Here is a 17,458-nt window from a genome sequence, read left to right as displayed (position 1 = left end):
ACAATCTTTCAATCTTTCAATGAAAATGAAATACGCAACCACCGCTCCGTTATATCACAAAGAAGCCTCTATGGAATACTTACATAAGAACCAGGAAGATAATATAACATTACGCTTAGTGTTTTGACTAATTTTTATCAATTAATATTAATGATAGTTGTAATTGATAATAGTACAACATATCGCAACCGTCGTTTTGTCTTTCTCTCTTCTAACCATGGAAGCCTAATGAGATGTTAATATGTTTGATCAAGAGCGATAAACGGAAAACATAAAAATCTTGAATGTTATCTGAGTTAATCATATGCTTCTACAAGTACCACCGGGTATAAATATTTGACTGTTACAATTGATTTGTATTCCATTAATAAGTAAGAGGTCGTCGTCTTTGGGGTAAAATGGCTAAGATTATTTTAAAATATTCTGACATATTCAACATTATCATGCATTTATTTCTAATAATTGCGATTGGTTTGTGTGCTACACCACTCATTTGCAGTGGGAATGAAGTTGATGAAATAATTGTAAATATTAAACAAGGAACTCTTCGAGGTAAACAACAAACTGGTGTCACAGGGGACAAATATTACAGTTTCAAAGGAATTCCTTACGCAAAACCACCATTGGGCAGACTAAGATTTAAGGTAATACGTTGTTAATTGTTTGTATGTAAGTAAACAAAAATTGTTTAGTATTTACATTTTGTAAAAAAGAAGTTTAAAATTAAATGCTATGAAATCGTAGACAGAAAGGAATTAAGTAAAAGATGTAGAATATTTTGAAAAAAGCAATAACTAAGGACATAAAAATTGCAACTTATTCAGAAAGTAAATGATTGGAAACAAAGTAAATATTAGCAAGAAAGTAGTAATAAATTATATAGGATAGGTTAAATGAATGGAACAATACCAGAACATGTAATGTCATGATGTAATTTATTAAGAACAGACGAACATGTAGAAAAACTAAAGGTAGCATCAAAAATAGGTTAGATGAAAAAAGTATTGGAACTAAGAGAACAAAAGGTTAAGAAAAAATAATAAAATATCGTGTTTCGATATAAAACATCCCATATCCTGAAAGGGAAACCAGTATTTTAATAAAAAAAGAAATGTTTAGGTATGTCAAGAAATTATTTCTATAATGCACAGTCAGGATTTGTAGAATCCCAATAATATAGGAGAACCTTGATCTCAAGTTTTTGTAAATGTTTGTTATAATAAACAAAAAACAGTTTGTAGCATTTTGTCCTTACGATTAGATAAAAGATGCAAAGAAAGCTTAATGTATGTACTGATTACACTTTATATTTCTATGTCTTTTATAGAATTTATTTGTGTGTTATAATACTTGTTATTTTTGTAGGCACCTCAGCCACCCAAATCTTGGAACGGTGTGAGAGATGCAACAGAACATAGAAACAGATGTATTCAACAATTGAATTTCAATTCAGCGAAAGAATCAGAAGATTGTCTTTACATAAACGTGTACACCCCAGAGGTAACTAATGCATCATTACATAAAATTCAGTATAAGAATTAATGATCAAACATTTATCCACAGGATCCAAATTATTCCGCGAATAAACTAAAACCAGTAATGTTTTGGACACATGGCGGCGGCTTCGAAACAGGGTCCGGTAATTCTGACATGTTCGGTCCTGATTACTTGGTACAAGAAAATATAATACTTGTAACTTACAATTATCGGCTGGGTATCTTTGGTAAATTACAAAATTAACAATTGTTAAAACACTTTCGCAACAACAAATAACGTTTAGGATTTCTAAGAGTTGACGATCCAACTATTGGAATTCCTGGAAATGCTGCGATGAAAGATATGGTAATGGCATTAAAATGGACCAAAGACAATATTTTAAATTTTGGAGGTGATCCAGACAATATCACCATTGCTGGACTAAGTGCTGGTGGTGCAGCAACGAACTTACTAACATTATCTCCGTTAACAAGAGGTAAAACTGATTATAACAGTTACATTTCCTTACATTGAGTAGCTTTATCAAAAAAAAAATTGATAAACTTCAATAACAAATAATAGATGTACGTTCAGCGATCCATATAAACATGACTGCGAATAAACAGTAAAAACCCAATATTTCACAAAACGTTTAGAAACCTAAAAGTCGTTTAAAAAGCCAGGCGCAATAAAAGCCCAGTACCCCTCACCAAACTCCTAGCTTTCCCCAGAAGGTATCGTTCTTATTTTTTTTTTGTAAGGTTTCTTCAAAAGAGCAATAATAGAAAGTGGTAGTGCTCTGGCCATATGGAGCATTGTTTTGCCAGAAACTAATCCACTAAATGAAGTAGCCAAAAGTTTAAATATGTCCCACAAAAGTGAAAAGCAGATAGTAGAAAAACTACACAAATTATCTGCCAAGGATGTCATAGCTGCTCAAATACGAGTAAACGTGAGTTACAGTAAATACTCTGTCAATCTATGAAAACTAAATGTACCAATTTTAATTTAAGTACATTCCTGGTAATCCAATGATTTTCGGCCCAACAGTTGAAAAATCGTCTAATGAAACGGCATTTATATTAGATCATCCACTCAATATTATTAGATCAGGAAATTATAATAAGGTGCCTATTCTATTCGGATATGTTTCGAGAGAAGGGATGTTCTTTAGATCAAGCGGGTTGAACTTTCTTATAAGAGATATAGAAGACTTTATTCCATTTGCATGGAGAATTCCAAAAGGATCTTCAAAATCAAAGGAATTAGCAGAACAAATTGCAAAATTTTACTACAAAGGAGAAAAGCCAACTCTGGACAATGTTGATATAACATACACGGTAAAATAATTTAATTTCCGAAACGCCGAATATTCTCTCAACATATTATACATATGATTTAATATTATGACGTATGGACTATTTTTAGCTATTATCAGATACCCATTTTATTAATTCAATATTTCAAACCATGAGAGAACAACTAAAAGTGTCAAATGAAGAAATTTATCTCTACCGTTTCTCAGTTGATGGTAGAAACAATTTAGTGAAGAAGATGTATAATATAGAATTACCCGGTAAGTTAACAGTTCCACCCTAGTTATGCAATTTCTCATACATACGCCATTGCTTGATGCTAACACAACTACATTATCTACTAATCTAATCTTCTTTATCTTTTGCTCTTACATATCGGTCCCTAATGATGTCCTGTCCTCATTAATATTACTCGATATATACTTATCTACAGTAAAAAGTATTAGCGGTGACAAACTGAATCCTTATCCACCCCTTTCCTTATATCTACCCCTCAAGAAATAATAAGTAAATATATGAATACGCATCTCTTTTCTCTTATACTGTACGTATTAAGGCATTTGGTTAAATTGATGTAGCAAATATATGAGTTATAAGCTCCAATATTGTTTATGTTATAGTGACTTTCTACTAATAGAGTTTACGATGTATTAATAATTCCAAATCGATTTATTTATATTGAAGGGGTCTGTCACGGTGATAACAACTTATATCGATTTATGGATACAACTGTCTCTCTTGAAGTGATGCCAAACAGTGTAGAGGACCTGACAATAAAAAGATTCGTCAAATTATGCGCCAATTTTGTAAAATATGGGAACCCAACATTAGGAGAGAAGTCGGATTTGATAAACATTAAGTGGGATCCAATCTCAGAAGAGGAATTTACGTTTTTGGATCTGGGTGAAAATTTATCCGTGGGGGTGAATCCAGATTTGCATAGACAATCGTTTTGGGATGAGCTGCGACAGTCAATAGAAAATTGAATTAATAAGCCTATGGAAAACTAAGAACAAATTATGTAAATAAAATTGTTAAGAACATTCGAAAATTAGTTAGGAATAGAATGCTGTAAAAGCCGTTTTTGTTATAGAAAATATATTTTTAGTATAAAAATCAGCTGATTATTGTTTTCTTTCTTACAACTAAACCGTTCCTTTTGCTTCAATAATGTTAAATATAAAAGGTTCATGTCAATCACATGAAGGAATTTACGCAACTTATAAGAATGCCTTTCCAAAAGCTAAGCGTTGAAACGTCTGTTCAACATAGGCGTAGCAACGATATTTCTCCTAGAGGGGGCTCAAATTTTCAACTCTGTCTAACATTAACATAAGGGATAGCTTTCCAATAACTAAAACAGTATGATCACAATAGTTTCTGGAGAAATTTCACAAAAAGGAATACATATATATGAAAATTATTGTAGATTTATCTTGTTATTTATACCTGGTCCACCTGGCCCCTCATTTGCTACGCCAATGCTGTTAAAACAGCACAAAAAAGTGTGATAGAATCGGTAATACTAGTCGCATTTCAAAAAAAAATAAAACGGATCTTTTAACATCTTAATAACACGATTAATGTGCCAAGTTCTGATGTGTTTTCGGTTATTATTGTATTGTAAGATGAATATGAAAGTCTCGAGAGCAAGGGTGGTGATCAATAGAGTTGGCAATACACCTAAACTAGTCAAGAAATGAAGGCCCAAAAATTGCAACAATGTTAAGAAAGGATAGCGGAAATTAAAAAAGAAAACATTAAAGGAGCTTACTCCATAATTAATAAACACTTGCTTTTTCTATAATTTGGGATGAATAAAAAATATAAAAATGTTCTTCAGACTAATTTAATTTCAAACTTAAATTAGTTGAAGAAAGTACAGTGTAAAGAAACAGTTGTAAGTAACAAATAAAAGTACTAATAAAATACTGTAAATTACTAACGTTTGATTTTTATTACATATATTGTAGTATTTAGCTTGTATCCCAATCTTCAAGTTTCCACTAATCAATGAAAGTATTAGAGACGATAATTTTTATAAAAAAAATTTTGTTTGCGATATGAAAAGAAGTGAGTAATTTCTGAAACTCATACATTTGCGTTGTAGAACAACAATAAATTATCTACTTTATGCTTTACGCATTTAACAATCTTTCAATCTTTCAATGAAAATGAAATACGCAACCACCGCTCCGTTATATCACAAAGAAGCCTCTATGGAATACTTACATAAGAACCAGGAAGATAATATAATATTACGCTTAGTGTTTTGACTAATTTTTATCAATTAATATTAATGATAGTTGTAATTGATAATAGTACAACATATTGCAACCGTCGTTTTGTCTTTCTCTCTTCTAACCATGGAAGCCTAATGAGATGTTAATATGTTTGATCAAGAGCGATAAACGGAAAACATAAAAATCTTGAATGTTATCTGAGTTAATCATATGCTTCTACAAGTACCACCGGGTATAAATATTTGACTGTTACAATTGATTTGTATTCCATTAATAAGTAAGAGGTCGTCGTCTTTGGGGCAAAATGGCTAAGATTATTTTAAAATATTCTGACATATTCAACATTATCATGCATTTATTTCTAATAATTGCGATTGGTTTGTGTGCTACACCACTAATTTGCAGTGGGAATGAAGTTGATGAAATAATTGTAAATATTAAACAAGGAACTCTTCGAGGTAAACAACAAACTGGTGTCACAGGGGACAAATACTACAGTTTCAAAGGAATTCCTTACGCAAAACCACCTTTGGGTACACTGAGATTTAAGGTAATACGTTGTTAATTGTTTGTACGTAATTGTAAACAAAAATTGTTTAGTATTTGCATTTAGTAAAAAAAAAAGTTTGGAGGTCAATGCTACGAAATCATAGACAGAAAAGAATTAAGTGAAAAATAAGTAAAAGAAAAAAATACGAAATTTAGAAAAATAGGGACCAGTAGACATTACAGAATATCTTAAAATAAGCAAGAATAAAGGACATAAAAATGGTAATTTGTTTAGAACAGCAAATCAATGAAGACAAAGTAGATATTAGTAAGAAAGTAGCAAAAAAATTATGTAGGATACGTGAAGTGAATGAAGAACCATGTAATGCCATGTTGTAATTTCTTAAGAGCAGACATATATAAAAACTAAAGGTAGTGTGGCTACACATATTTGCCACATATATTTTTGTTACGATATGATATCACTTATATATTTTTGATATTTGATATATTGATATTTTTCCCAACTCAATATTGTAACGTATAATTCAATTCTTTCTTTTGTAAATATTTCCTATTGTTATTATGTAAATATGCTTTCAAATGTATCTTCTCAAAACCTTTTGTATCTGTACCTTTCTATTATTCTCTCTACAAATTACTTTACTACTTGTACTTTCCACTAATCCCTTAACATTTTAATTTCGTTTACTAACAGCATGAGCTGTATAATTCTTATTACTTCTTAATTGCATTTTAATATTGGGTTTCTAGGTACATTGGGGCGAAATCTTTTTCTTAGTATTTCATCTAATCACTCTTTCCAAGTTTCATTCTCTTCTGATTCGATCCCTACTTTAGTTAAAATACTTCTAGCTCCACCCTTTTAATCTTCGTTAAAATTTATTTTCAAGACTACTAACACTTCCGATCTATTATTCAACTGTTCTACTTCATCCTTCAGCGATCGTTAATTAAATTTGTTAAGTTTTAATTGTGTTTTATTCAGTAATTTTACTTTTGCAAAGTGTGTTTAATTCCACCAAAAAACCTAAAGTAGCATCAAGAATAGGTTAAATGAAGAAAGTATTGGAACTAAGAGGACAAATGGTTGAGATGTAATATTAATAAAATATCAAACTTCGATATAATACATCCCATATATCTTGAAAGAGAAATTAGTACTTTAATAAAAGAAGACATGTTTAGGTATGTCAAAAAATGATTTCAATCATGCACAGTTAAGATTTGTATAATCCCATTAATATAGGAGAACTACTCGATCTTAAGTTTTTGTAAATGTTTGTTATAATAAAAAACAGTTTGTAGCATTTTGTTCTTACGATTAGATAAAAGATGCAAATAAAGGTTAATGTATGTACTGATTACACTTTATATTTCTATATCTTTTATAGAATTTATTTGTTTGTTACAATACTTGTTATTTTTGTAGGCACCTCAGCCACCCGAATCATGGACTGGTGTGAGAGATGCAACCGTACATAGAAGCAGATGTATCCAACAATTGAATTTTATATTAGAAAACGAATCAGAAGATTGTCTTTACATAAACGTGTACACCCCAGAGGTAACCAATGCATCATTATATAAAATTCAGTATAAGAATTAATGATCAAACATTTATCCACAGGATCCAAATTATTCCGCGAATAAACTAAAACCAGTAATGTTTTGGACTCATGGTGGCGGCTTCGAAACAGGATCCGGTAATTCTGACATGTTCGGTCCTGATTACTTGGTACAAGAAAATATAATACTTGTAACTTACAATTATCGGCTGGGTATCTTTGGTAAATTACAAAATTAACAATTGTTAAAACACTTTCGCCTAAACGAATAACATTTAGGATTTCTAAGAGTTGACGATCCAACTATTGGAATTCCTGGAAATGCTGCAATGAAAGATATGGTAATGGCATTAAAATGGACCAAAGACAATATATTAAATTTTGGAGGTGATCCAGACAACATCACCATTGCTGGACTAAGTGCTGGTGGTGCAGCAACGCACTTACTAACATTATCTCCGTTAACAAGAGGTAATACAGATTACAACAGTTACATTTCCTTACACTGAGTACCCTTATAAAAACAAATTGATAAACTTTAATAACAATTAATATAAGTATGACGGGAATAAACAATACAAATCCAATTTTTCACAAAATGTTTAGAAACCTAAAAGTCGTTTAAAAAGCCAGGCACATTTAAAGCTCAGTGCAACCCATAATACCATCACCAAACTCCTACCCTTCCCCAGAAAGTACCGCGTACCACACTAATAATTAAGGATTATTACCACTCAATTATTACCACTCAATAATCTTATTTTTTTTAAGGTCTCTTCCAGAGAGCAATCATCGAAAGTGGTACTGGTCTGGCCATGTGGAGCACTGTTTTGCCAGAAATAAATCCAGTACATGAAATAGCCAAAAGTTTAAATGTGGCACACAAAAGTGAAAGGCAGATAGTAGAAGAGCTATACCTTTTATCTGCCGAAGAAGTTATAGGCGTTCAAAAACAAGTAAACGTGAGTTACAGTAAATACTCTCTCAATCTATGAAAACTAAATGTACCAATATTAATTCAAGTACATTCCTGGTAATCCAATGATCTTCGGACCAACAGTTGAAAAATTGTCAAATGAAGCGGCATTTATATTAGATCATCCACTCAATATTATTAGATCAGGAAATTATAATAAGGTACCTACTATATTTGGATATGTTTCGAGGGAAGGGATGTTGTTTAAAACAAGCGGGTTAAACTTCCTTACAAGAGATATAGAAGACTTTATTCCATTTGATTGGAGAATTCCAAAAGGATCTCCAAAATCAAAGGAATTAGCAGAACAAATTGCAAAATTTTACTACAATGGAGAAAAGCCAACCGAGGACAACGTTGATATAACATACGTGGTAAAATAATTTAAAATTTCTCTTGACTTTTGGCTTTAATTTCTGAAACGTCGAATATTCTCTCATTATTTATATTTTCAGCTATTAACNGTTCAAAAACAAGTAAACGTGAGTTACAGTAAATACTCTCTCAATCTATGAAAACTAAATGTACCAATATTAATTCAAGTACATTCCTGGTAATCCAATGATCTTCGGACCAACAGTTGAAAAATTGTCAAATGAAGCGGCATTCATATTAGATCATCCACTCAATATTATTAGATCAGGAAATTATAATAAGGTCCCTACCATATTTGGATATGTTTCGAGAGAAGGGATGTTGTTTAAAACAAGCGGGTTAAACTTTCTTACAAGAGATATAGAAGACTTTATTCCATTTGATTGGAGAATTCCAAAAGGATCTTCAAAATCAAAGGAATTAGCAGAACAAATTGCAAAGTTTTACTACAATGGAGAAAAGCCAACCGAGGACAACGTTGATATAACATACGTGGTAAAATAATTTAAAATTTCTCTTGACTTTTGGCTTTAATTTCTGAAACGTCGAATATTCTCTCATTATTTATATTTTCAGCTATTAACAGATACCCATTTTATCAATTCAATGTTTCAATCCATGAGAGAACAATTAAAAGTGTCAAATGAAGAAATTTATCTCTATCGTTTCTCAGTTGATGGTAGAAACAATGTAATGAAGAAGATCTATAATATAGCATTACCCGGTAAGCTAACAGTAGCACCCTAATTATGCATTGTAACATACCAATGAACTACAGAAACAGTGTAAACTGTCTAATGTGAAACTCAAGTGCCCTATCATTTCTTTTGTCACAAAGAATTTTCGTTTAGCAATACTTAACGGTATAAAGAAACAAAATTTTACAAATTAAATTTTTCATCATCATAAGGTCGTCCATGTTTCGCACTCGTACAGCGCCGCGCGCCAAACATGCACCTTTAATGTGTGACATAAAATTATATGGAATGGCGTGGCATGGCATGTTTAGACAGTATTTTAGAATTGGTTCAAATTCCTGTCTCGATCCATGTTTTTTTCTTTGCTTTCCTTGAACCGCGTAGGAAAAAGCTACAGCAGCAATATTTCATAGTTAGATTTTCACTCAATAAGGACTCCAATCTGATTAATACTACGTAAATACTGGCTAAATAAATATAATCATCATAGGGTTGTCAATCCAAAACAGTCTGGGCAGGCGCCTCCACTCCTTCATACGCTTAACCAATCTTAGCATTTATCTAAATTAACCGTTCGCGAGCATAGAACTGACTCCTTTTTGTTGAAGGCGACTCGATCGTGAGCTATCCTTTGTTTTATATCTCTACGCTCCTTCCAACTTGAGCTTTCTGACTTCCTAGATACTAACGACCACTTCTTCTACTTTTTTGTCTCCTATCTTTATATTCGCTCTTTCCCTACTTTTTCGTTCCTTTCGTATGTGTATTTTTGTTTTACTTTTATTTATTTTCATACAATACCGTTTTATCAATACCGTTTCCATTTTATTTTAAGCAATACCTCATTCGCCCTAACACAACTACTTTATCTACTAATCTAATCAACTTTATCTTTTGCTCTTACATATCGGTCCCTAATGATGTCCCGTGCTTATTAATATTACTCGATATATACTTAAAGTAAAAAGTATTAGCGGTGACAAACTGCATCCTTCTCCACCCTTTTCCTTATATTATTATTTTCTCAGGAAATAATAAGTAAATATGTAAATATGCGTCTCTTTTCTTTTATATTGAACGTATTAAAGCATTTGGTTAAATTGAGGTAGCAAATATATGAATTATAAGCTCCAATATTGTTTATGTTATAGTGACTTTCTACTAATAGAGTTTACGATGTATTAATAATTCCAAATCGATTTATTTATATTGAAGGGGTCTGTCACGGTGATAACAACTTATATCGATTTATGGATACAACTGTCTCTCTTGAAGTGATGCCAAACAGTGTAGAGGACCTGACAATAAAAAGATTCGTCAAATTATGCGCCAATTTTGTAAAATATGGGAACCCAACATTAGGAGAGAAGTCGGATTTGATAAACATTAAGTGGGATCCAATCTCAGAAGAGGAATTTACGTTTTTGGATCTGGGTGAAAATTTATCCGTGGGGGTGAATCCAGATTTGCATAGACAATCGTTTTGGGATGAGCTGCGACAGTCAATAGAAAATTGAATTAATAAGCCTATGGAAAACTAAGAACAAATTATGTAAATAAAATTGTTAAGAACATTCGAAAATTAGTTAGGAATAGAATGCTGTAAAANTTTTTGTTACAGAAAATATATTTTTAATATAAAAATTAGCTAATTATTATTGGTTTTTCTTCTTTTTTACAACTAAACCGTTCCTTTTACTTCAATAATATTAAATATAAAAGGTTCATGTTAATTACATGGAGCGACTTACGCAACACATAAGAATGCTTTTCGAAAACCTAAACGTTGAAACGTCTGCTGAACATTGGCTTAGCAACGATTTTTTCCTAGAGGGGAGCGCAAATTTTCAACTCTACCTAACATTAATTAGCATTTGCCACTTAAACATAGTGTAAGGGATGACTTTCCAATAACTAAAAGTGTATGATCACAATAGTTTCTGGAGAAATTTCTACAATAATAGATTTATCTTGTTATTTATACCTGGTCCACCTGGCCCTCCATTTGCTACGCCAATGTACAAAAAAGTGTGATAGAATCGGTAATACCAGACGCATTTCATGAAAAATAGAACGGATCTTTTAACATCTTAATAACACGAAAGGATACGGAAAATCCAAAAAGAAAAACGAGCTTATTCTATAATTGATAAGCACTTCCTTTTTCTATAACAAACTAAGAGGAATGTAAATTGTAAAAATGTTCTTCAGACTAATTCAATTTCAAACTTAAATTAGTTGAAGAAGGTATAGTGTATCGAAACAGCTGTAGGTAAGTAACAAATAAAATAGTGTAATTACATATATTGTAGTATTTAGCGTGTATCTCAATCTTCAAGTTTCCACGAGTCAATTAAAGTATTAGAAACTATAATGTTTATAAAAAATAAATAATAATAAATAATTTGTTTGCGATATAAAAAGAAGTAATTTCTGAAACTCATAAATTTGCGTTGTAGAATAACAATAAATTATCTACTTTATGCGTTACGCATTTAACAATCTTTCTATCTTTTAATCAAAATGAAATACACAACCACCTGAGCTGTAAGATAAGATTCGTAAGTATTTTTACTGATGTTTAACCGCTTCTTTCTGGTGCCCCTATGGAATACTTACTTTAGAATCAGGAAGATAATAATATATAATACCATATTTAATGTTTTAACTAATTTTTATCAATTTATATACATGATCGTTACTGCTGATAATACTACAATTTTACGTCTACTCTTTGTATTTGTCTTTTTTAATCATTGAAGGCTACTGAGAAGTCAAATTGCGATAAAAGAAAACATAAAAATCTGTATGTTATCTATATTTATCATAAGTGCCACCGAGTATAAATGTTTAGCCGATACCAATGGCTTGATTGACGCCTTCGGGGTAAAATGGGTAAGAATATTTTAAAAGAAAAGTGCCTATTCAACAATGTTACTAAGTATCTAATATTTCTACTTATTATTGTGATTGCTTTGTGTGTTATACCATTAATTGGTCGTGCGGATAAAGTTAATGAAGTATTTGTAAATGTCGAACAAGGAAATCTTAGAGGAAAACAAGAGATTGGCATAACAGGGAACAAATATTATAGTTTCAAAGGAATCCCTTACGCAAAACCACCACTGGGTACATTGAGATTTAAGGTAATACGTTGTTAATTGTTTAAATCTAATTATATTTAGTAAAAAAAAATACAACACGCTATTGAAGTAAAACTTCTTCAAACACACAAACATACCGAGATAGGGGTTAAGGAATTGGTTTAATATTATTATTTGTACACTATGAATTTAAATTTTACACTATACATGCCGGAGTTGCCTGTAACGAACGTTGCATTGAAGCGCGTTCGCGACTCAAGCGATCCCCACTACGAACTCGACTACGTGGCCTAGTAGAGGGAGGACATCCGTTGCATGAATTCGTTACATAGCAACTCGTATGAGACAAACTTACCCTACCGTGCGTAAAGAAGTTTCACTTCAACAAAAATTACAGTTAAATGCTACAAAATCAAAAGTAAGTGTTGCTAGTTAACAAAAAACAGTAAACACAGAGAAAATGAAATAGATACGGGACGAAAATTTCATGACAAAAGAAGTTAACAAATTAAAATGTATAAGATCCTAGATTTTACCCGCCGCTTCGCTTGCGTTGATGGCCTAAACACGTGTCAAAAATCATCGAGAAACACATAATATTAATTTTTTGTGACTAAAAAATTTCATGTTGATCGACTGAATAGTTAAGGTGTGAAATCGACCACACTAAACTAATTTTTTCTATCCCCCGGGAACAGTATTTTTTCTGTCTAAAAGGTACCCTAGAAAACTGTTTGTAACACTTTGTTCCAAGACAAGATAACACTTTAATTCCTATTCGTTTTTATATAGTATACTTGTTTGTTATAATACTATTACTTTAGGCACCCCAGCCGCCCGAATCATGGACAGGTATAAGAGATGCAACCGTACACAGAAGTATATGTTTCCAGCATTGGCCTATTTCGGCGGAACCGGCAGAAAACGAATCGGAAGATTGTCTTTACATAAATGTATACACCCCAGAGGTAATTAATGTTATTTTTAAGTAAAATTTAATATTAGAATTACTGACTAAGCACTGCACCAACAGGATCCAAATAATTCCGCAAATAAATTAAAACCGGTAATGTTCTGGATTCATGGTGGCGCCTTTCTAGCAGGTTCCGGTAATTCCGAATCGTTCGGTCCAGATTATTTGGTACAAGAAAATATAATACTTGTAACATTCAATTATCGACTAGGTATCTTTGGTAAGTTGCAAAATTAACAATTGTTGAAATACTTATGCCTAAATTTAGGATTTCTAAGAGTTGACGATCCAAATATTGAAATTCCTGGAAATGCTGCAATGAAAGATATGGTAATGGCATTAAAGTGGACCAAAAGCAATATTGCATATTTCGGAGGTGATCCAGGCAATATCACCGTCGTTGGACAAAGTGCTGGTGGTGCAGCTGCACATTTACTTACTTTATCTCCCTTGGCATCAGGTACTACAGATTGCATTATACGTAAAAATAATTATTAATTCATAATATTATTTTTTATAAGGCCTCTTCAAAAGAGCAATAATCGAAAGTGGTACTGGTTTGGCCATATGGAGCATTGTTTCGCCAGAAACAAAGTCGCTACGTGAAGTAGCCAAAACTTTGAATATGGCACAAAACAGTGAAAGGCAGATAGTAGAAGAATTATACAAATTATCTGACAAGGATGTCGTAGGCGCTCAAAAGCAAGTAAACGTGAGTTACAATAAATACTCTCTCAATCTATGAAAACTATTAAAAAGTACTAAAATTCATTTAAGTATATTCCTGGTGATCCCACGATCTTTGGACCAACAGTGGAAAAATCGTCTAATGAAACCGCATTTATATCAGATCATCCACTTAATATTATTAGATCAGGCAATTATAATAAGATGCCTACTATGTTCGGATATGTTTCGAGAGAAGGGATGTTTTTTAAAAGGAACGGGTTGAATTATCTTACAAGAGATATAGAAGATTTGATTCCATTTGATTGGGGAATTCCACAAGGATCTTCCAAATCAAAGGAATTAGCAGAACAAATTGCAAAATTTTATTATTACGGAGAAAAGCCAACCGAAGACAACGTTGATGTAACATACACGGTAAAAATAACTATTTCCTAAAAACAACACGCAAAATTACCTTTAGCTTTTGACTGAAACGCTAAAATTTCTGTCTTTATGTACGTATATTTCAGCATTGTTATCTAAAAACTATTTTTAGCTATTATCAGATACCTATTTTGTCAATTCAATGTATCAATCCATGAGGGAACAACTGAAAGTGTCAGATGAAAAGGTTTACCTCTACCGTTTCTCCGTTGATGGTAGAAACAATTTGTCGAAGAAACGTAACAATATAACATTACCCGGTAAGCCATTAACAATTCCGCCCTTAAAATACACAACAATACTACGCTAATCACTTATACATCTATACAAATACACTGTAAACTCTCTCTCTCTCTATAGTGAAACTCACGCGATTAAGTATTTTGGTATTAGAGAATTTTCATTATGTACAATTAAAGTATGAGATAGAATTTTACAAATGAGTTAAAGTTATACCACTAGATTGAATTAGGAGCAAATATCAAAAGATGATGACAAAGTGCAGTAACTCGAGATTATACAAGCATGTTTTCATATCTGGAGTATTTTTAGTTTATCGAGATTGATTATGGCGTGCTGATGAGACCAAATGAATTGTGAATAGTAATCCACGTGTGGACGTAGTTTCAATGATTTACTGACTAAAAACTTAATTATTTTCTATCTTCATCTCCCCTATCTGTTAGGGATCACCACCTAACCATTTCCACGATTCCTAAAAAAAATTTAAGAGCTTTTAACCTTTTTTTCCTCTAACGTACCTAGCACCGTCTACGTTTCACACTTGTATAGAACCTTGCTCAAAACATACCTACACCTTTAATAATGAGACTTTTAGAAGAATTTTTGTAGGATTAATTCCAATACAGTAAAGTCAGTTAATTTTTATCACTACAAATAACCTCAAATTAACGAGGAAAAATTGTTGCTGCTGTCATGCCCTCGCCGGGAACCGAACCCGGGCCCCTGGCTTTGCACACCATTGCAGGGAGCTTTTCATGTATTAATAATTCTAAATTTAATAATTTATATTGAAGGGGCCTGTCACGGTGATACCAATTCATATCGATTTTCGGGAGGACGCACCGCCCCAGAAGTGATTCCAAACAGTGTAGAGGACCTTACGATAAAAAGGTTCGTCAAATTGTGCGCCAATTTTGTAAAATACGGAGATCCAACATTTGGACAGAAGACAAATTTGATAAATATTAAGTGGGATCCAATTTCAGAAGAAGAATTTACGTTTTTGGAATTGGGAGAAAATTTATCATTAGGAGTAAATGCAGATATACATAGACAAAAGTTTTGGGACGAGCTGCGTCAGTCAGCAGAAAATTGAATAAATAAACATATTACTAACATTCGAAAATTAATTGAAAACGTTATAAAAAATATACTTTTAGTAAAAAAATGAGCTATCTATTAATATTTCTTCTTCTTCCTTTCGACTACACTGATCCTTTTGCTTCAATAATGTTGGACATGGGTCCAAGTTAATTTCATGGAGGACTTGCACAACACACAAGAAAGCCTTTCCCAGGTAAACGTTCAGACGTCTATTGAAACGACACAAAAAAGTGTGATAGAATCGGTATCAAATGCATTTCAGAAAAAATAGAACGGATCTTTTCGTAATACCTTTAGTAACGTCTTAACACGATTAAATGTGCCCAGTTCTGAAAGGTACGGTCATTGTATTGCATGGACATTTGATGAAAAATTGTTGTGGAATATGAAAGTACCCAGAGGAAGGGTGGTGGTCAATAGAGTCGGCGAGTATAATAGCAATGTACCTAAACTAGTCAAGAAATAGAGACCTAAAATCGTCACAATTTTATAGAAAGACAAATTAGAAATACAAAAAAAAATAATAAAATTTGAGGTCTTCAAATGTCTAAGAACTATCAACCTACACAACATTATTATTATTATTAGATTTATTTTCGACTAAAAGTCAAAAAAATATATGTAAATATTACACAATAGTCAAGTGTATGTAAGGTTTCGTCGTTAAGTAAAAAAACTATAAATGCATCTTTCTTTTGAGAAAAATACAGAAACAAAAAGTAATAGTTAGGGTATACATATAGACAGTAATTGTTATAAAAAACAATAAAATAAAATAAACTAATTTCGCTCTGATTGTAAAATAAATTTCATATAACAATCTGAACTCATTGAAGCATTTAGAATGATAGCAATGAACAAATTATACTATTTTCGCTAATTAACTTCGCTATTGCTGTAGTTTGGGTTCCGGATAGGTTACCATATTGTCCCTTTACATTCTTTAACGTTTCGAGGGTTATATCGCTTTATTCTTCAGAAAGTTAATAATAAAACGTTAAGATCTTCCTAAATGGTCTACACATATACATCGTGTGCATTATCTTTTAAATTTCACGTTTGACCACAAAGTTGAATTTTGATTAATTATTTGCAATCAGTTTCTCCAACTTTAATTTGTTAATATAAATCCAATTTAATTTTTAATATAATATTATGTTACGATCCCTACATTATTCCCTTTCCGGGGAACGGCCACTAAATGGATAAAATTTCTAATAAACAACACTTAAGATACGTGAATTGTCAGGTAAAGGGCCAGTGTCCACGATGGGGTGGGTCCGGACAGGTTGCAAGCGGCGAAAAATTCAGGACATTATTTCACCTTAAAGAGGGTCCGAAATTAATGTGCACGGTAAAATTTCTTTTTTCAACGGGCAAATTCGGTTCTTGGGGTATCCACCACTGTTGGGTCTACAAAATTTCGATTGAATTATTACACAATGGTACCTGCCTGTTACGCAAAGCTGTGAATTTAATCAGCCCTTAAACATGAGGGAACAGGTGCATTTCTGCACCGGCCACGCTTGTCGTTTTCGTAGACTTTTAATAAGCTAGAGACAAACAACCTTTCATCTTTTATGTTATTAATCATAAAATCGTATTAATTTGGTAATTTTCGGAAGTGTTATAATGATAGATGTATAGTTTTTTTATCACGATCTTATTTATTAATACCTACAGAACGTCGAATATTACTATAATCAGAAAAGGTTATCATTTTCATTGTTTTTTTGAAATGTTCAATTGTTGAAGCAGC

The 17,458-nt window shown here is 32.0% G+C and overlaps 3 protein-coding genes across 3 annotated transcripts; all 3 read left to right on the top strand.

The window, feature by feature from the left end:
- The first annotated feature begins 379 nt into the window (after positions 1-379).
- LOC112904850 (juvenile hormone esterase-like) lies at positions 380-3,911 on the top strand. Its single transcript, XM_025975943.1, has 8 exons — positions 380-644; positions 1,366-1,500; positions 1,564-1,723; positions 1,781-1,972; positions 2,238-2,428; positions 2,490-2,816; positions 2,905-3,052; positions 3,477-3,911. The coding sequence occupies exons 1-8, from the start codon at positions 399-401 to the stop codon at positions 3,776-3,778; spliced, it is 1,701 nt and encodes a 566-aa protein (XP_025831728.1). The 5' UTR covers positions 380-398; the 3' UTR covers positions 3,779-3,911.
- A 1,409-nt stretch (positions 3,912-5,320) lies between these two features.
- On the top strand, positions 5,321-10,764 carry LOC112904851 (juvenile hormone esterase-like). The gene is made up of 8 exons (XM_025975944.1): positions 5,321-5,585; positions 6,978-7,112; positions 7,176-7,335; positions 7,393-7,584; positions 7,885-8,075; positions 8,137-8,463; positions 9,041-9,188; positions 10,378-10,764. The coding sequence occupies exons 1-8, from the start codon at positions 5,340-5,342 to the stop codon at positions 10,677-10,679; spliced, it is 1,701 nt and encodes a 566-aa protein (XP_025831729.1). The 5' UTR covers positions 5,321-5,339; the 3' UTR covers positions 10,680-10,764.
- A 1,195-nt stretch (positions 10,765-11,959) lies between these two features.
- LOC108733356 (juvenile hormone esterase-like) lies at positions 11,960-15,755 on the top strand. The gene is made up of 8 exons (XM_025975942.1): positions 11,960-12,308; positions 13,091-13,234; positions 13,300-13,459; positions 13,508-13,699; positions 13,761-13,951; positions 14,017-14,343; positions 14,465-14,612; positions 15,390-15,755. The coding sequence occupies exons 1-8, from the start codon at positions 12,054-12,056 to the stop codon at positions 15,689-15,691; spliced, it is 1,719 nt and encodes a 572-aa protein (XP_025831727.1). The 5' UTR covers positions 11,960-12,053; the 3' UTR covers positions 15,692-15,755.
- The last annotated feature ends 1,703 nt before the right edge of the window (positions 15,756-17,458 follow it).

This window comes from Agrilus planipennis, unplaced genomic scaffold (genome assembly GCF_000699045.2).
Source record: "Agrilus planipennis isolate EAB-ADULT unplaced genomic scaffold, Apla_2.0 scaffold12, whole genome shotgun sequence".
Taxonomy (NCBI): domain Eukaryota; kingdom Metazoa; phylum Arthropoda; class Insecta; order Coleoptera; family Buprestidae; genus Agrilus; species Agrilus planipennis.
Note: the sequence above shows the minus strand (reverse complement) of the source record. Positions and strands in the feature narration are given on the sequence as shown.

What these genes read in the sequence shown, in the direction of transcription:
- LOC108733356 (XM_025975942.1), top strand. Translation starts at nt 12,054, where the DNA reads ATGGGTAAGAATATTTTAAAAGAAAAGTGCCTATTCAACAATGTTACT. An exon ending in TAAATGTATACACCCCAGAG is followed by an intron (nt 13,235 to 13,299) that starts GTAATTAATGTT and finishes CTGCACCAACAG; the next exon opens with GATCCAAATAATTCCGCAAA. An exon ending in GCGCTCAAAAGCAAGTAAAC is followed by an intron (nt 13,952 to 14,016) that starts GTGAGTTACAAT and finishes AATTCATTTAAG; the next exon opens with TATATTCCTGGTGATCCCAC.
- LOC112904850 (XM_025975943.1), top strand. Translation starts at nt 399, where the DNA reads ATGGCTAAGATTATTTTAAAATATTCTGACATATTCAACATTATCATG. An exon ending in TGGGCAGACTAAGATTTAAG is followed by an intron (nt 645 to 1,365) that starts GTAATACGTTGT and finishes TTATTTTTGTAG; the next exon opens with GCACCTCAGCCACCCAAATC. An exon ending in TAAACGTGTACACCCCAGAG is followed by an intron (nt 1,501 to 1,563) that starts GTAACTAATGCA and finishes ATTTATCCACAG; the next exon opens with GATCCAAATTATTCCGCGAA.
- LOC112904851 (XM_025975944.1), top strand. Translation starts at nt 5,340, where the DNA reads ATGGCTAAGATTATTTTAAAATATTCTGACATATTCAACATTATCATG. An exon ending in TAAACGTGTACACCCCAGAG is followed by an intron (nt 7,113 to 7,175) that starts GTAACCAATGCA and finishes ATTTATCCACAG; the next exon opens with GATCCAAATTATTCCGCGAA. An exon ending in GCGTTCAAAAACAAGTAAAC is followed by an intron (nt 8,076 to 8,136) that starts GTGAGTTACAGT and finishes TATTAATTCAAG; the next exon opens with TACATTCCTGGTAATCCAAT.